Source organism: Desmodus rotundus, chromosome 12 (genome assembly GCF_022682495.2).
Source record: "Desmodus rotundus isolate HL8 chromosome 12, HLdesRot8A.1, whole genome shotgun sequence".
Classification (NCBI taxonomy): Eukaryota; Metazoa; Chordata; class Mammalia; order Chiroptera; family Phyllostomidae; genus Desmodus; species Desmodus rotundus.
Genome location: NC_071398.1, coordinates 78,837,034 through 78,854,681, shown reverse-complemented (window position 1 = coordinate 78,854,681; position 17,648 = coordinate 78,837,034). Strand labels below are relative to the sequence as shown.

The 17,648-nt window shown below is 39.8% G+C and overlaps 2 protein-coding genes across 7 annotated transcripts in view; one reads left to right on the top strand and one right to left on the bottom strand.

Annotated features, from left to right (window-relative positions):
- The window catches only part of ASH1L (ASH1 like histone lysine methyltransferase), a 215,150-nt gene extending 210,465 nt beyond the window's left edge, over positions 1 to 4,685 (bottom strand). For 3 of the 4 annotated variants that reach the window (XM_053916031.1, XM_024573899.3, XM_045204487.2), the window contains exon 1: positions 4,030 to 4,167. The gene's annotated coding sequence lies outside the window, so the exon portion shown is untranslated. Of the gene's footprint in view, positions 1 to 4,029; positions 4,168 to 4,630 lie in introns of those variants that run through there. The other variant, XM_053916032.1, reaches the window with a different exon arrangement.
- The window catches only part of DAP3 (death associated protein 3), a 34,079-nt gene continuing 20,457 nt past the window's right edge, over positions 4,027 to 17,648 (top strand). Inside the window, exons 1-2 of one of the 3 annotated variants that reach the window (XM_053916037.1) lie at positions 4,821 to 5,170; positions 16,538 to 16,684. In XM_053916037.1, the coding sequence (XP_053772012.1) occupies positions 16,581 to 16,684 (104 nt within the window). In that variant the 5' untranslated portion in view covers positions 4,821 to 5,170; positions 16,538 to 16,580. Of the gene's footprint in view, positions 4,161 to 4,820; positions 5,171 to 16,537; positions 16,685 to 17,648 lie in introns of those variants that run through there. The other 2 variants (XM_045204501.2, XM_024573930.3) reach the window with 2 other exon arrangements.

Genomic DNA, 17,648 nt, shown 5'->3' with positions numbered 1-17,648 from the left:
AAAAACTTCTCTACTGTGTGCAGGCAGATCATTTTGGGCAGGATTGAATGTGGCCAATTCTTTATTCACAGGGTATTGAAGAAGACTTAGATTGAAGCCTCAACTAATACTACTATGTAAAGACACAGTCCCTAGCAAGAGATAAGGAAGTTATGTTCTGTATTTTAGAATACAACTCAAGAATAGGAAATAAAAATTGCTCTCCATTCTTGATCCTTAAAGATCCTGCATAATTTTTTGTGACTATCACAAGCATTATTTTTTGTGAAGTATCTCATACATAGAAGAGACTATATACTTATGTACCTGTATGCATGATATATACATACTACATCCACATATGACATGTTTTGAAAATATCATGAACCTACTACCCAACTTAAAAATTAGAGAAAATATTCAACTTTTCACAAATTTACATGACATTCTTACACAGAAGGCAATCAGACCACTTTTCTTAAGATCTCTCCCATTATCTTGCCAAATCCTGTAATATGTCCTATTAAACCTTTCTGAATTTTATTCTTTTAAAAATGCAGTAATTATTTTTAATTTCCAGCACTAGATTGGAAGTCTTTCATGAGTAGTATGTCATCTAGTGTTTTCTAGATGCATGTATATCCAAAAACAACAGTAAGACCTTTATTACATAAATTTAACAATACCACAGAAATACATCCAAAACAAGATAAGGAATGCAACCTATGTCTGCCTCCTTTTCAAACCAGAAAGTTCCAAAACATCAAATAAGTCCAAAAACATCGAATGATAAGTCACTTGATACCAAAACACATTTTTAGCTACAAAGTTGCATATAAAAACTTTATAGCTTCCTAAGAATAAATAGTGGCAAAAACTCTCTGCAATTAAGCCATGAAACCTTAACTTCCAGGAATATGCTTTCCTCCTCGTTGACCTTTTGAAAGCCTTTACCATCATAAAATTCATAGCTTCAACTGGATCACAATCTCTTTGAGGGCAAAAGTCATTATAGTATTCATCTTTGTGTCTCCTTAAAAGAATTAACTGAATAATGTTTGTTATAACTAAGATAAACACTAAGAAATGAGTTAAACACCTCAGTCCCAATACAAAACTGGAAAGATAGAAGTTTGAGAACAAAAACATAATGAAAAAGAATAAAGCTATAAACATTTGTACTATATTATATTCTCTAGTGAATTAGGTGATAATATATAATATTCTCTATCACCTATTTCTATATTTTCAGAATCACATACTAACACTGAAAATAAGCATGCAAAGAAATTAATTTAAAAAATAAATCTTCAAGTTCTCTGTCAGCATGCTCAAATACTATCACAGAATCTTTCATCTTAAACTTCTACAAGCATCTCCACCCTCAAACAAAACTAAATTTTTTTTTTTTAAAAAGGCTTTCTAATGAGATCTGAATATACACTGGTTCTATTTCATTACAATGTTTAAGTTCCTAAAATTATATGCATAATTTGTGTGATTGTGCTCATGCTCATTTTCTACAGTAAGGGTCTCTCACCAGATTCTTAGGACAGATATCTCAAAGAAACTTTAAGAGCCACTAGCACATCAAAAATATTCCATTTTCCAGAGAAACAACGTAAGTTGGCTTTGTGCAAGCCTTCTTCCCTCATATTCACAGAGGGGATCCTTAGTATAAAATTAGCCTTCAAAGAATTCCTTCAGCCTAGTCAGTTTCAATATCCACAGACACATATATAACAATTCCCATATCCCAAAAAGTTACTCATAAACTCAAAAAAGTAAAAATAAAAAAGCTAAAGACACACTATATCACAAACTAGCTGCTCTATTTTTTTAAAAGATTTTATTTATTTATTTTTAGAGAGAGAGAAGAGAAAGAGAGGGAGAGAAGTATCAATATGTGATTGCCTCTCATGCGCCCCCTCCTGGGGACCTGGCACGCAACCCAAGCATGTGCCCTGAGTTGGAATCGAACTGGCAACCCTTTGGTTTGCACTCCACGCTCAATCCACTGAGCTACACCAGCCAGGGCTACCCAGTTAGTTTTTTTAATACACTTATATCCTTCCATATTAAAATGTCTGGAAGATCTTGTCCTGGACAGGTAGCTCAGTTGGTTGAAACATCATCCCGTATACTAAAAAGCTGTGGTTAGATTCCTGGTGAGGACACATACCTAGATCTCAGGTTTGAACCCCAATCCAGGCACCTACAAAAGGCAACCGATTGATGTTTCTCACATGGAAGTATCTGTCTGTCTGTCTGTCTGTCTCCCCCTGCTCCCTCCCCCTCCTCCTACCTCTCTCTAAAAATCAATACACATATCCTTGGTTGATGATTTAAAAAAAAAATAAAAATAGATAAAATGTCTGGAAGATCTAAATTCCCTCCAAAATGAGTAGATTTTTTAGGAGGGTTTTCTAATTTCAACTGCACACTGACTTTTCCGCCTTGCTCAAGTTAATACGTACCACTGTCAAGACAAGTCTCCCTTCATATGCACCCAGGTTGTTTTAACAGGGTCACCTTGATTATTCTCAGCCCAAGGCAGGAACATTTATCAAGTACTTATTCAATAAGTATTTGTTAAATGAATGAAAGAAGATCCTTCCTCCCACAGAAATAAAGTTACACTGACAGCCCCCATGCAGTTCTCTGGTACAAGCTTAAGGGTCAGAAATGCTCTGTTTCCTCCATAAACAAAAAATAAAAAGGATCACATTCTCATACAGGCCAACCTGGCAAGGACAACCTACATTCCATATAAATGTCTGATGCAACTAATCTGTACCAAGTACATTATCCCACCAGTCACATATGCCCCTATCTTTCCAACAAACTCAGATTTGCCTGAAAAAGACCTCCAGAGGCTCCATTGTATAGTGAATATACCACTGGACTAGTGGTCAAAATCTTCGAGTTACAATCCAAACTTTGTCCCCAATTTAACATGTGACCTTGGAAAAATTATCTTTATACCCAAGTTTCCTGTTTTGTAAAATGGGAGAAAACACCTACCACTTTCAAAAGGATTTAGGATCACAAATAAACTGAAAGGGCAGCCTGAAAGATCCAAATGCTTTATTCTATTATAAGGTGTTAATATAAACTCAAGTCCACAAAACCGCCAAGCACTCTTTATACCCTCACAATAATTGTTCTGTTAAAGATGGTCCAGGCTTTCACATTTACACAATTCACGCTATTCAAGGAAACAAACTATTCTGAAGACCACAACTGGCTATGACGATTCTTTCATCCATGATCCCACACATACCTACTATACAGTATGTCTAAAAATACTACGGCCCTGACTACTCTTTCCCAACAAGTAACAAGGCACTCCCGAACCCTAAAATACCCACACACATCAAGCAGCAGGGAACACCCCAAGTTTTATTTTAAAAATAAACTATAAGGGGAACTCCATTACCCTTATACAAATACAAGCAAACTCTTCCGGAACACTTTCCTTCCTTACATACACACCCAAACAGCCTCTGTACACCAACAGACCCATCTGTCTTCTAGACCAGAAACATGTCTTTCCATGTACAAACTAATCAGTAACATTTATTAAACTTACAACACTGAGAGCATCCTGTCGTTCCTACATACACTTCAGCGCGTCAGGGACACCACAGTCCTAATCGTACAGGTAAACTACTCTCAGAGGATCACCTCTCCTGCCACTCTTATCCCTCTGACAGACACAAACTGGACCTCGGGGGATGCTACAATCCTGCCTGCACAACACACAACTAAACCTGTCAGGGACACAGCCGACTCCGCCTCCACTCGCTTACTTTCCCGCCCCTCTCCCCCAAGCCAGCAGCCCGCCAGTCAGGGACACCCCTTCGCCCCCGCCAGGAGGGACTTCCCGGTTAGCTCAGGATCCCCTTCCCTACTCTCCCCTCCCCCATCCCTACCACCAATGTCCCGGAGGTACAGGTCCGGGAGATGACAGGAGCGCCCAGGAAGCCAAGCACTGAGTAGCTCAGGAAGTACTTAGGCCCCAAGGCCTCCCAAGGTGGTTCTACTCACCGTGTCAGAGGCCAAGGCCGAGAGAGATGAGAGCGCAGGGAAGTGAGGAAGAGGGGACGGCCGCCACCAGGCTCCTCTGCTTCCCTTGGTCCACAGCGGATCCCTCCCGCTTGTCAAGAGGCAGCCAGCGGGTGAGCGGACTGGCGGAAATGCGAGAGAGGAGAAGGGAAAGGCGTGGGACTAAGCTGGGGAAACTGAAGGGAGGTGGGTCCCGCAACCGAAACGGGGATCGTCTCCCCCTCCGCAAAGCGAACCCAAAATGGCGGCGGAGCGGCGGCAGCAGAGCGGCGGCGGCGGCAGCAGCTCCTCCGGAGGGAGGGAGCGAAGGGCGCCTCGTGCCCCCCCACCTCCCACTCCTCCCTCTTCGGCTTCTCCCCCTACGTCCTCCCCCCTCACCCGACTTGGGCGAAGCGCGCACGCCCGCCCACACGCGCCAGAGTGTATGGAGCCCGGCTGGTCGCGGCTCTCACCAACCACCGCCTTCAGCCGCCTAGCGCGCCCGCCAGCCCGTACGCGCTCACTCAGGGGCGCCTCCTCGCACAGTCCCCCGCGTCCCCTCGGTCTCTGTCAAGCCGGCTCTAGCGCGGACCCTCACGCGTACCTCCAGCGGCTCGAGCCCAAGCCTCCTCCTCCTCCTCCTCCACCTCCTCTTCTTTCCTCCCCCCCCTTCCCCACCCCCACAGCCACCAACAGCCGCCACGGCCTCGGCCGCCGCCTCCTCCTCCTCCCGCCCCCCCCCCACCATTCCCTCCACCCCTCGCGCGTGCGCCTCCCACAATCCCCCCCGCGGGCCTGTTCCATTCTGGTGGCTGTAGGAGCGGGGGAGAAAGGGACGGGCGGAACTGGCAGAGCAGGCCGTTATGACTGGAACTATCCCAGTGGCGGACGGAGACCTGTGAACACTCACCTCACCTGCCACGGCTCCGTGGTGGCCAGACTCGCTTCACCCCTCCGCCTCCCGGCCCCCGGGAACGGGTTGGGGGAGGCTTGGCGCCCCTCGGCTGGGCAGAGGTTGGAGGCCGCGGCGGCTGCGCGCTGAGTAGTTTCCTGCTGAAGGAAGCGAGCTCGCTTCTCTGTTGCGGGACGAGGTCTGTGGAGCCCGCCAGTGTCTGCTGTTCTAAGAGGACTGATCCGCGACTCGGTGAGGGAAGGAACCGGCCCGGGGAAGGGAGCGGGACTCCGCACTTCCAGGATGTAGGAAGTGAGGCTAACTTGGGCCGATGACCCCCCCCTGAGGGCTGCTTTTTGGGCTCAGGGTTGCAGACTTGGGGACCAGGGAAAAACCAGCGCAGTGGTATTTCTTTCTCTTTTTTCAGCCTAACAAATTTCTCGAATTCACATTACTGTTAATACGCGTTTTGTGCACTGCTCAGTCCTCATGGATGAATGGGTGATATATTTTCAACCTGATGTTACAGGATAAAGAACCATATATTTTTAGTTCAGTTCTGGACTTGATCTGCCATGTCTTGTATGTCCTTCAGAAAGTTATTTTCTTAGTTCCCTATTAGATAACGTAATATATGTAAAGTAGAATTAGCTCCTAGGCACAGGGAAAGTACAGAGTATTGTGTTATCATCAGAGTACTGTTGATGTTGATAAAGTTTGTGGGCGTAATTGGTAGTTTGTGTCCTATTCTCCCAAATCGTTGATGAAACAGCGCACGAACATTTACTTTCTTAATGATAGAGTTCAGGAGAACTATGGACCATTAAAATACACAGATAATCTCAAAGTTTATCTAATCAAGTAGTTTTAGTTTTACCCAAAGGGTAAAGCAGAATAAATTCGGGAAGGGATCTATGTGAGTTTCCCTTCACTTCAACATCTGTGGATGTCAACGGATCCAGAGAATAGTTTGAAAATGTCGGTACCCGATTGATCTGAAAGTCCTATTCGAGCTCTAAAGTTAAAGTAGACACTCCTTAATTTCCCCCTTACCATATTTCCACGTATGGATCAGGTGGTGTTCACTTGCTTCGTTTTTTTTAAGGTAAAGAAGAAATCAGTTTTAATTACCTGACTATACGTTTGCTTTCCCTAACCGTGTCTTAAGTTCCAATTCTTTTATGGTGCCCATTTAGGTTTACGTTGATCTTTCTTTCATTGCGTTGTATGTGCAAGCATGTTACGCGACCAACACGTTTTTAATTGGAGGGCAGGGGCTATGGCTAACATTTCTTTTATATTCTTCTATAGTCTGGTGCACAACTAGTCATGGAAATGTTGAAATAAATATTAGATACTTTAAACATGAAAAGGGAAAGATAATTAACATGTGTGGAACACCATGCCAGGAGAACATATGTTGCTCTTTAATCCTTACAATAAATAACATTTTGAGAGAGATCACCTTATCCGCATTTTACCAATGAGAAGCCTGAGGCTCAGAGAACTTATCTTTAGACTTTAGTTTGATTGTTTCTTAAAAGACTAAATTGTTTCACTTTGCCTTTATTGTATTTTTCATCAACAGCATAATTGTATATGCTACAAAGAAAAATACACTTTTAATGGAATTCCACTGCACCAGTATATAAAGGAAGTTACTTATGGTCTCTGCCTTCAATTAGCTCTTAGTAACTGCACTGATTGATGAATTGTCAGCCAAGTATTGGCAAATAAGATAGTACTCTGTTCTTTTGTGTATGCCCCAGTACCTACCAGACACCAAAACATATTAGGTGCTCAATGAAATGGCCTTATTGAATGAATTATTTGAAATAAGGAAAATATGTAAGACAAAATAATGGTTCCTCCAAAAATGTCCATTCCTAATCCCTGAAACCTGTGAATATATCACATGACGAGAGAGAATTAAGGATGTAGATGGAATTGAGTTTGATAATCAGCTAACCTTAAAATAGGGAGATTATCCTGGATTATCTAATAGGCATACTGTAATTACAAGAGTTCTGAAAGAAGGAAGAGGGGAACAGAAGTGTCAAAGTGGTGCAGTGTGGCAGACTTGACAGCCAGCTATTTGACTCTGCTTTGGATTGTGATTTGTGCTTTAATTAATTTCTTAAAGATTTTTATTTATTTTTTTTGTTTGTTTAAGAGAGGGAGGGAAACATCAATGTGTGGTTGCCTCTTGTGCACCCCCTACTGGGAACCTGGCCTGCAACCCAGGCATTTGCCCCAGACTGAATTGAACCTCTGACCCTTTGGTTCGCAGGCACTCAGTGGCTGGCACTCAACCACTGAGCCACACTAGCTAGAGCTGTGCTTTAATTTAAACGAGGGTGTGGTTTAACTGAAATTTTTTCTTCAAGCAAAGTTACAGGCACTCAACAAAACTGCCTAGATTTCCAATACAGGCATACCTCATTTTATTATGCTCTACTTTATTGTGCTTCACTTTATTGCACTTCGTAGGTGTTGCATTTTTTAGAAATAGAAGGCAGCACCATTATGACTCACTTTATTGCAATACTCACTTACTACAATAGTCTGGAACCAAACCTGCAATATCTCCAAGGTCTGCCTATATTTCCATAAATAATGCCCTACTTCTCCGGGCATTAGTCCTCAAGCTGTAAACAGACAGCTGGGCTATGTGATGTTGCTGTCCAGCAGTAGTCTTAGCAAAGCTGCTCTCAGACTTCCCCACTAGAATAGAAACAATTAAACATTTATTTCATGGTGCTTCCTTGCTAGGATGTTGTCTAAATACAATATAGATAAATAGGAAAAGCTCTTCAATATAAACTTTTTAAATAAGATTTCAAATGTTAAAAGAAATTTTTAAAGATCAAATTTTATCACCAGAATTGACTTTACGTGTGACAAGGTATGGGTAAATGCAATATAAGTTTAATAGTCTGTGAATAATTTTCTGTTTAACAAGGAAAGAACTGAAATTTTTGTTGGTGTACTAAGATTTTAAATTCATGCTTTAGATGTCACCATTATTTCCAATTTAGAAATGAAAGACATACAAAGTTTAAGCAAGTTGCTCAAGGTTACACAGCTATTAAGTAGGAGAGCCAGGTTTCAAATCCTAGCAGTTAGTTTGCAAAGTCTACGCTTTTAACTATTTTATCATATTTGCCACTCTCTTTTCTTGTCCACAAGTTAGAGATGATATTACCTACATCATAGGATTGTTGTGAAGATAAAATGAGTTAATTCAAATAAAGCACGTTTGAACACTGCCTAACATACAGAAAGTATTCAGTAAATGTTAACTATTGCTATTGTAGTTATTGGGTTTTTTGGAACCCTAGATTTTTTTCTGATGTACTTTAGTAGCTGGAGGAAGGGGAACTTCGAAGCATATGCTCCTTACTCCTGCCTTTACCAGCACAACCTTTTTATCTCTCTTTCTGTTAGTATTATAAATTGCTCTTAGCTTGGTAAAACGCTGTGTCCTTGTTTTACAGATAGAAAACTTGGACTCAGAGAGAAAAAAGACTTTTACAACCTTAAAACAATGTTATTTTTTTCCTGTAATGTTATTTGAAAGGTACTCACCTGAGAAACCAAAGGGTTTCTTAAACATTCTGAAGGAGATTGATATGGGTTGTTGGAAATGGGAACTCACTATAACAGAATTTGATGCATCAGGGTTTCCTATATGGATAAATACACATAAAGAATAATTCATACACTTGGGGTGGTAAACACAAAATGTAATATACAGATAATGTATTATAGAATTGTATACCTGAAACCTACATAATTTTATTAACCAGTGTCATCCCAATTAATTCGATAAACAAGTAAATAAAATAATTCCTAAAGAAATATGCGTACAGAATAATTGCTTGATAGCTTTATAAGATTCACTAGGGGTTTGTTGATTTAACTTTGGAAAATTTACTCTTTGCCTGGGTAATAGCAACCTGGTTCAGAATTCAAAAAGTACAAAAGACACCACTCTCCCTCTTTCCTGTTCCCAAAGGACCTATTTTCTCTCTCTGAAGGCAACCAGTTTTACCAGTTTTTACATATTATTCTAAATACTGTTTACATCTTTAAATAAACAGATTGGATGTTATTTTTCTCCTTTTTTACACATATACTAGCTTGCCATATACATTATCTGTGCTTTTTTTCCCCTCCCCACTTAATATACATTGGAGATTTTCCCTGATTAGCACCCAGAGAATTTCTGGGATTGTTTTGTTTCTAAACAGCTGCATGGTGTTTCATTGTGTGGATGTGCTGCTTATGCATTGTTGGCAGATATTTAGGTTCTTTCCATTTTTTTTAATATTAGAAACAATGTTGCAATTGAATAATCGTATACATAGGGACTCCTGTGTGTTTATTATCTCACTATAAAAATGATTTTGCTTAGGTTTCACGAAAACTTTTTTGAAGTAGACACCTTACTAAAGTTTAGACAGTTTTTATTCAATAAACAGTATTAATATTGCTAATATTCTATATTAGAAATTTAAAAATCAAGAAAGATAAACACCTGCAAAATTAACACCACAATAGATCAGATTGTTTTGTGTATATCTTTGTCTTTATTTTTATGCATCTCCACTTCAGGACCATAATCAATGTAGAGTTGGATTGAGATCAATATAGGTATACCACTGAGCCCTAAAATTGTAGAGTGTTGACCCTGGGCATATGTGTACAATAAACATGCCTTGTGTTTTGTTTTGTTTTTAAGAGTTTACTTATTTATTTTTAGAGAGAGGAAAGGAGGGAAAAAGAGGGAAAGAAACATCAATGTGTGGTTGCCTCTTGAACACCACCTACTAGTACCTACCTGGCCTGCAACCCAGGCTTGTGCCCTGACTGGGAATCGAACTGGCGACCCTTTGGTTTGCAGGCTGGCACTCAGTCCACTGAGCCACACCAGCCAGGGCTAAACATGCCTTTTGTAAAGCTTTTAGATACTTCCCAGATGTTCTTAAACAGTCTGGAGTCAATTTGTTGGGAAATGTTCAAGTTTTAGTTTGTTAAATAATATCCAGAGTATCCTCTAACCTGGGCAGCAGTCGTCGTCCCTTCCCTTTCCTTCATTCTTTTCTTTCTCCATTAGAAGAGTTAGTGTACATTGCATCATCACTTTCTCATCTGTCATGTGGAGATCACTGCATTTTGTTTCTAACAAAAGCCTCTGGAGGTACCATACTGAGAGCTTAGAGAAGTTTACACTGTTGACGTTTGTCATAATCAATGCGTTTCAGAGAAAGTCATTACTTCTGTAGCCCTAATGCAGCTCTAGGAATCCAAACTTGGGGAAATAGATATAAAGAGGATTATAAAATGTAGTGTAACACATTTTCTTTTTTTTTAACTGAAATTATGAAAGCAATGAGTCTCCATGAACCAAATTTTTCCTGTAGGACTCAGGATTTAAAATAATCTCAACCTTGGCCCTATTGACATTTGAAGCTGGGTAATTCTTTGTTGTGGGAGACTCTCCTGCAGGATGTTTAGCAAACTCCCTGTCCTCTATTCTCTAGATGCCAGCAGCGACACTCCCCCACGTTGTGATAAGTGAAAATGCTTCTGGATGTTGCCAAATGGGGTAAAATTGCCCCAGTTGAGAAACACCGATTTAGAAAAAGAATTACTAATCATCAGGAAGTCATATCAGTAGAGAAAAGTCATGCAGACTAACATAATCCTTTTTGTCAGAATTCCTAGAATGGTAAATCAGAATAGAGCCATTATGTATATCAAGTCTTCATTAAAGTAACTCATTTGACAGCCTCATTATGGCTTTTTGGAGAAATATGTACTGACTGTTTAATTGGTATAACCATACCCAAAAGACTACATGTTAGTTAAATGGGTTGCAATTCCCTTAACCATTGACATCTATGCTGTAGTTCTCACTCTTGGTTGCACATTGGAATCATCTGGGGAACTTTAAAAAAATACAGATGTCTGAGTCTCACTACCAGAGATTGTGATTTAATTGGTCTGAGATACAATCCGGGCATTAGAAGTTTTGATTATACCCCAGTATTTCTAATGTGCAGCCAAAATTGAGAAAGCTGCTTATCTAGGCTATGCTGCAGAACTCTTCAGGTAACTGTATCCTGCTAAATCGTTACTTGAATGAGATCAGTAAGGACATGTTTTTCAAATTTGTAATTTTCACACACAAAAAAATTTAAAGGGTAGATATTGTATATGTGATAGATTTAGAAAAACAAAAAGAGCTCTATTTGTGGTATTCTAGATTGGATCCTGAAACAGAATAAGCACATTACAGAAAAATTGAGGAAATCTAAATAAATTCTATAGTTAATAGTATTGTTACAATGTTAATTCTTTTTTTTAAATCCTCACCTGAGGATATGTTTATTGATTTGAGAGACAGACAGACAGACAGACAAAATGTGCCTGGACAGGGGATCAAACCTGCAACCTAGGTATGTTCCCTGATCAGGAATCAAACCAGCAACCTTTTTGATGTGCAAGACAATGCTCCAACCAACTGAGCAACCCAGCCAGGGCTTCAGTGTTAATTTCTTAATTTTGATCATTGTACTACAGTTACATAAAATGTTAACATTAGGGGAAACTACATGAAAGGTGTAAGGAAGTTTCTTTATACTATATTTGCAATTCTGTTTCTCTAAATTTTTTTAAAATGAAAACTAAGAAAACTTACAAATGGTTACCACTTGCAACTACTTATCTGTGTGACAAGATTTCTGATATTTCACAGACAAAATAAGAGACAAAACTCATTTGATGCTGAAACTGATAGGAAACTGCAAAATTTGTTTCATAATTTCTGATTTAGCGTTTCATCAAAACAACTTTTTGTTTTCATTGGTTAACTTTATAACTAAAAGTTTAAAATAGTGAATTTATTTAAAAATGTTATTAACAGCCCTGGCCTGTGTGGCTCAGTTGGTTGATCTTCGGGTTCGATCCCAGTCAGGGTACATGCATGGGTTGTGGACTCCTTCCCTGGACGGGGTGTGTGCAGGGGACAGCCGATTGATGTTTCCCTCTCCCTCCCTCTCTTCTCCATTCTCTAAAATCAATAAGCATGTCCTTGGGTAAGGAATGAATGAATGAATGAATGGATGAATTTTATTAATAGAAGATACCAACACACTGAAATAAGGTTCAAATTAATAAAATGAATTTAATAATTATTCTTAGTTAAGATCAAAATTAACAAATAGCTGCGCAAATGGGGGACAGAGGGCACCTAGGAAGAAATGTGATATGGTGATTAGGAATGTTTCTCTAAAGTCCAATAGCCATGTTTACATTCAGACTTCATTTTTTAACAATACAGTGGTTTCCATGCCAGAAAAATTCTGATTTTGTTCCTCTTCCTATAAAGTGGTGAAGTCTACTTCCCACCCTTTGATTCTGGGTTGTCCAAATTAAAGGCTACAGTAGGATGTGAACACTGCTGGTTCTGAGCCAGGTTTGAAAACATCTTAAGTTATTTCAGCTCTCTTGGACCTTTGCCACTGCTATGACAGGTCTAGGATATACTGCTAGAAGATGAGAGACAGTGTGGAGCTGAATTAGTCATCCCAGGTAAGGCCAACCTTGACCAGCCAGCCAACCTCAGATGCGTGAGGAAAGCCAACAGAGAGCCAAACCTGGCAACCAGTGAATGCGCAAATAAGTGCAACAACAAATCAGTGTTTCTGTCTCTCTCAAAAAAAATCAATTAAAAAAATGAAAGAACCTCTGATTTTTGTGACCATCAAAGTCTTAGCATGTAGTCTTTAGGATGCCTTTCTAAATTTGGTACAGGCTTTTTCTGATTTCCTTCTCAGTATACGTCTAGCCTATCTGTGTGAAAATACCTTTTCTTAAAAAGGAAGGAAGTTAGGTCTTCTAAATAAAATGTAACCTAATTTTTTTTTCTTAAACAAACGACTGTACCACTAGTCAAAACGTTTCATCAGAATAATGACAGAATTTTAAATACAGCCTTGGCTGGTGTGGCTCAGGGTTGAGTACCGCACTTGAAGAACTGAACGGTCACCAGTTCAATTCCCCGGCGGGGCACATGCCTAGGTTGCAGGCCAGGTCCCCACTTGAGGGTGTGTTAGAAGCAACCAATGGATGTTTCTCTCTCTCTTTCTCCATTCCTTTCCCTCTGTCTAAAATAAATAAATAAAATCTTTTTAAAAATGAATAAATAAATACAGTGGTGAGGACATGCCCCTTCAGTGTACCTAGAAAGGCTAATGACTAAGGAAATAGTTTGTCTCTGGGACTTGTTTGTTTTATCCAACAAGTTTTAAGCAAAAAATTACTGGGATCAGAGGGAGGACACTTCTGTGTTGGAATAGTAGAAGTAGACAATGTGTAATCTCAGAATGATGGCAGTTGAACAATATCAGAGAAAGATTTTAATGATGTATTTGAGAATTTTTTCTTCATTTTTGCTTCCTAGAAGGCTTGAGATAATTATCATTCATCTGTAATTTTTACCATCAGTCACTTTTTTGTGTTTTTTTTGTGATAAAATACACATAACTTAAAATGTACCATCTTAAACATTTTTAAGTGTGCAGTTCTGTGATACTAAATACATTCACATTATTGTGTAGCCATCACCACACCACCATCTATTTCCATAACTCTTTTCATCTTGCATTATCATTCACTTCTTTTTTAAAAAAATATTTTACATAGAGGGAGGAGAAGGTAGAGAGAAAGAGAGGGAGAGAAACATCAATATGTGGTTGCCTTTCACATGGCCCCCTACTGGGGACCTGGCCCACAACCCAGGCATGTGCCCTGACTGGGAATTGAACCTGTGACTCTTTGGTTTGCAGGCTGGCACTCAATCCACTGAGCCACACCAGCTAGGGCTCATTCTCTTCTAATAAGAAACTTTTCCCTTACCTATCTTCCAGTAACAAGCAATATATTCAACTTGCGCTTTGCAAATAAGTGTTCAGATGACATGAAAAAACTGAAAGGAGAAATCAGTACGCAAATTTTACATGGTCTTAGTGGCTTTGAGCCTTTATCTTGATGCACTGACTTGCATATGCCCTAGGAAGTAGAGTGAGCAAATAATTCCTCCTTTCTGCTTTCATTTAGCCTGTCAGTAGGACTTTTTCTGCTTAAAGGTATTTTAAAGCAGCGGTCCCCAACCTTTTTGGCACCAGTGACCAGTTTCATGGAAGACATTTTTTCCACAGACCCGGGGTATTTGGGGGATGGCTTTGGGATGATTCAAACACATTATGTTTATTGTGTACTTTATTTCTACTATTATTACATTGTAATATATAATGAAATAATTATACAACTCTCCATAATGCAGAATCAGCTGGAGCCCTGAGCTTGTTTTCCTGTAAGTAGATGTCCCACCTGGGGGTGATGGGAGACAGTGACACCCAACGTGTGTTGCTTATGTTCTGTCTGCTCGGTAATCTTATTTTGGTTGCTCTCAACTACAGAAAACCCTGCTTCACAAAGATGGATGCTGGAAATGGCAGCAGGCTTTTCAGTGCTTTTCTGGCAATCTCAGGATATCCCGCCTTGACTTTAATCCAGAACGTATGGAGATTTGAAGTTTTCTCAAACATACTTTTAAAGCCACTGTCATTTGCAGCCTCAAGCAGTTGATCCTTGGACCATGTCATCTACTCTTTTCAGGACACAGCTCCCACCCAGAGCTGCAGCCCACAACTGTCTCATTAGTGGTTGTAGTAGAGTGTACAAGTCGTGGCATGGTTGGGTGGGCCAGGTACTGTTGGAGTGACAGTGGAGTCATGAGGAGCTTGGCAGTAGGGAAAATTGAGGTTGAGTGGAGAGCTTAGGGTAGCAAATCAACTGATAATGGAGGATCAGAATTGACATGGGGGTTAGCCAGGCACAGATGGGAGAAGATAGTGTTGGAGGCAAGACTTGAGTTAGTTAAAGCAGGGGAAGATTGAGAAAAATTTGGGTTAAGATAATTGAGCTGGTCAAAAATGGGCTTTGGGTGGCATTGGGTGCCAAGTGTTGGTGGGTATCAGGTAGATTGGGTGCCAGGTAAAGATGGATGCTGGGTGGTGCTGGGCACTAGCTGATTGTGTCAGTGTTTGCCAAACTACCCCCAGGTTCTATGATTTCCTAGGAGGGCTCAGAAATCAATACACTCATGGCTAAGATTTATTACAGTAAAAGGATACATAGCAAAATCAGCAAAAGGCAACAACTGGAGGAAACCAGGTGCAAGTTTGCAGGAGTCCTTTCCCAGTAGAATCTTGTGAAATGTTGCCAACCAGGGAAATCCATTTGAGTTTCAATGCCCAGGATTTTTACTGGGGTTGGTCATTTCATTATCTGCCTAGCATGTACTAAAATGTCAGGCTGTCAGGAAGAAAGCAGATGTACAGCATAAACAATGTTTGTATAAATAATTTAGGCTCAGTGACCCTCTCTTACCAGTATTGGGGATGGTAGGAACTCCTGAAATCCAAGTTCCCAGATACTACCCAAGGGGCAGCCTTGGAAGCAGCCTTTCTAAGGAGAGCAAGCAATCTCAGGCCCGCTCTTTTAACACTTTTCTACACAGCTGTATTAAGCAACATGTAGTGGTGATGGACTTTGAGTGGTTTTGGAAGGCAAGAAGGCAGTGTAAGGCAGAGCTAAGGAGAACAGATAAAAAAGCAGAAACAGAGGAGACCTCTCCTCTGCCTGTGGAATAGTAGAGCATCATCCTAAGGCCTGGGAACGTGGTCACAGCCACCCCTTATTCCACAGCAGCAGTTCCTCTACCAGTATCCAGGAGAATTATATTAATAGTGTTTTGCAACAAAAGGAGTTCCAAGGATTGCAAGGCCAAGTAAATTTGGGTTAAAATGAAGTCTCTCACTATAGTTTTCCTGAACTCTTTAAGTATGCTAACATATATTACAATTCCTCAAGAAATGAATAGCTATACAGCATTTCTCAGATTTCTTTGGCCAGAGCCCGGGTACATTTTATGAAAAGTCAGTAGTATTCACCAAACTCATTTTGGGAACTGCTGCTCTAAAGCTCTGGTTTTCAAACACAGCAAATGAGTCCTGGAACCCCAGAGCTAAAAGGGAAGCAGTCCAGTAGAGACCACACCAGTCTGGTTCACCACTGTATACTCTCTGTAGTATGGGCATATGGAAGCACATCACACATTTCTTGAATGACTGAGTTAAGGGATGCATTCACAACTTTATTGAAAAGTAAACTTAAAAACTAAAAAATAGCCCTGGCTGGGTGACTTCCACTGGAACATCCCCTACACCAAAGGTTGCTGTTTTATTTATCCCCAGTTGGGACACATTTGAGAGGTAATGATCCATGTTCTCTCTTACAACAATGTTTCTCTTTCTCTCCCTCTCTCCTTAAAATCAATAAATATATCCTCAGATGAGCGGTAAACAAAACTACGGTAAATGGAGATGGAATTCAAAGGAGTTTGTGTCAGTAAAGGTTAGAGACTATAACAGTTTTTTAAAGATTTTATTTATGTTTAGAGAGAGAGGAAGGGAGGGAGAAAGAGAGGAAGAGAAGCATCTGTGTGAGAAATATTGATCGCTTGCCTCTTGTACACACCCCGACCAGTGACCGAACCCACAACCAGGCATGTGCCCTGACCAGGAATCGAATGAACAACCTTTCACTTTGTGGGACAATGCCCAACACAGCCACACCCGTCAGGGCAAGACTAAAACAGTTTTGTTCATCATCTTACTCGGGGCCTGGCAAATGGTAGGTAGCTCAGTAACTGTTGAATAAATGGGTGCCACTCTGTTGTTGCTGCTGCTGCTTTAAAGATTTTGGTTGTAAGAAATGTGAAAATTATTAGCTAAAATGAAGTAATTACTTGGAGATTTGATTTAGTTACATTATCAGTACTGAATGTTGAGAGCTGCATTTAAGTATTTTAAACATCTTTTAGCTCCCAAGAGATTCGGGGCTTTTTTAAATTAAATATTTTTCAAGATACAAATGAATAAATATAACACACGTCATATAAAAATAATAAAACAAATACTCATGTACCCATTGTCCAGCATGGGAAATAAATTATTACCTATTTGTCTGCCCCGCTCCAGTCTTACCCTTTACCTTCTCCCTGAGAGTGAGCATTATTCTAAATGACGTGCTTTTTCTCTTCTTTTTCCTCCAGTTTTACTGAACATATGTATATTCCCCAAGTAATGAATTAAGCTTCATATGTTTTGAATTTTATATAGGTTATAGTTTTCACTCAATATTTTTGAGATTCATACGTGTCATGCAGATAACTGCAATTTATTCTTTTTATCTCTGTATGGTATTCCATTGTATGAGCGTGTCTGTTTACCTACTCATCTTTCAATGGACAATTGGGCTTTTTACAGTTTTTGATTAATTCTTCATAATCTATGAACATTGTTATATATATTTCCCAGTGTACATGTATAAGTGTTTTTGTAGAATAAATACCAAGGAGTAGACTATCTGGGTCTTAGACATGTATGTTTTCAACTTTACACAAAACTGCTAAATTTGTTTTCTTAGATATTTGTATTTATACTCTCACTGACAGTGTATGAAAGTTCCCAGGGCTTCACAGCCTCTAACATTCACTATTATTTGACCTTTTCATTTATCCCCAATGTGGTGGTTGTAAGTGTATCATTGTGGTGGTTTTAATTTATATTTCCCTAATTTGTAATGAGAATAAAAA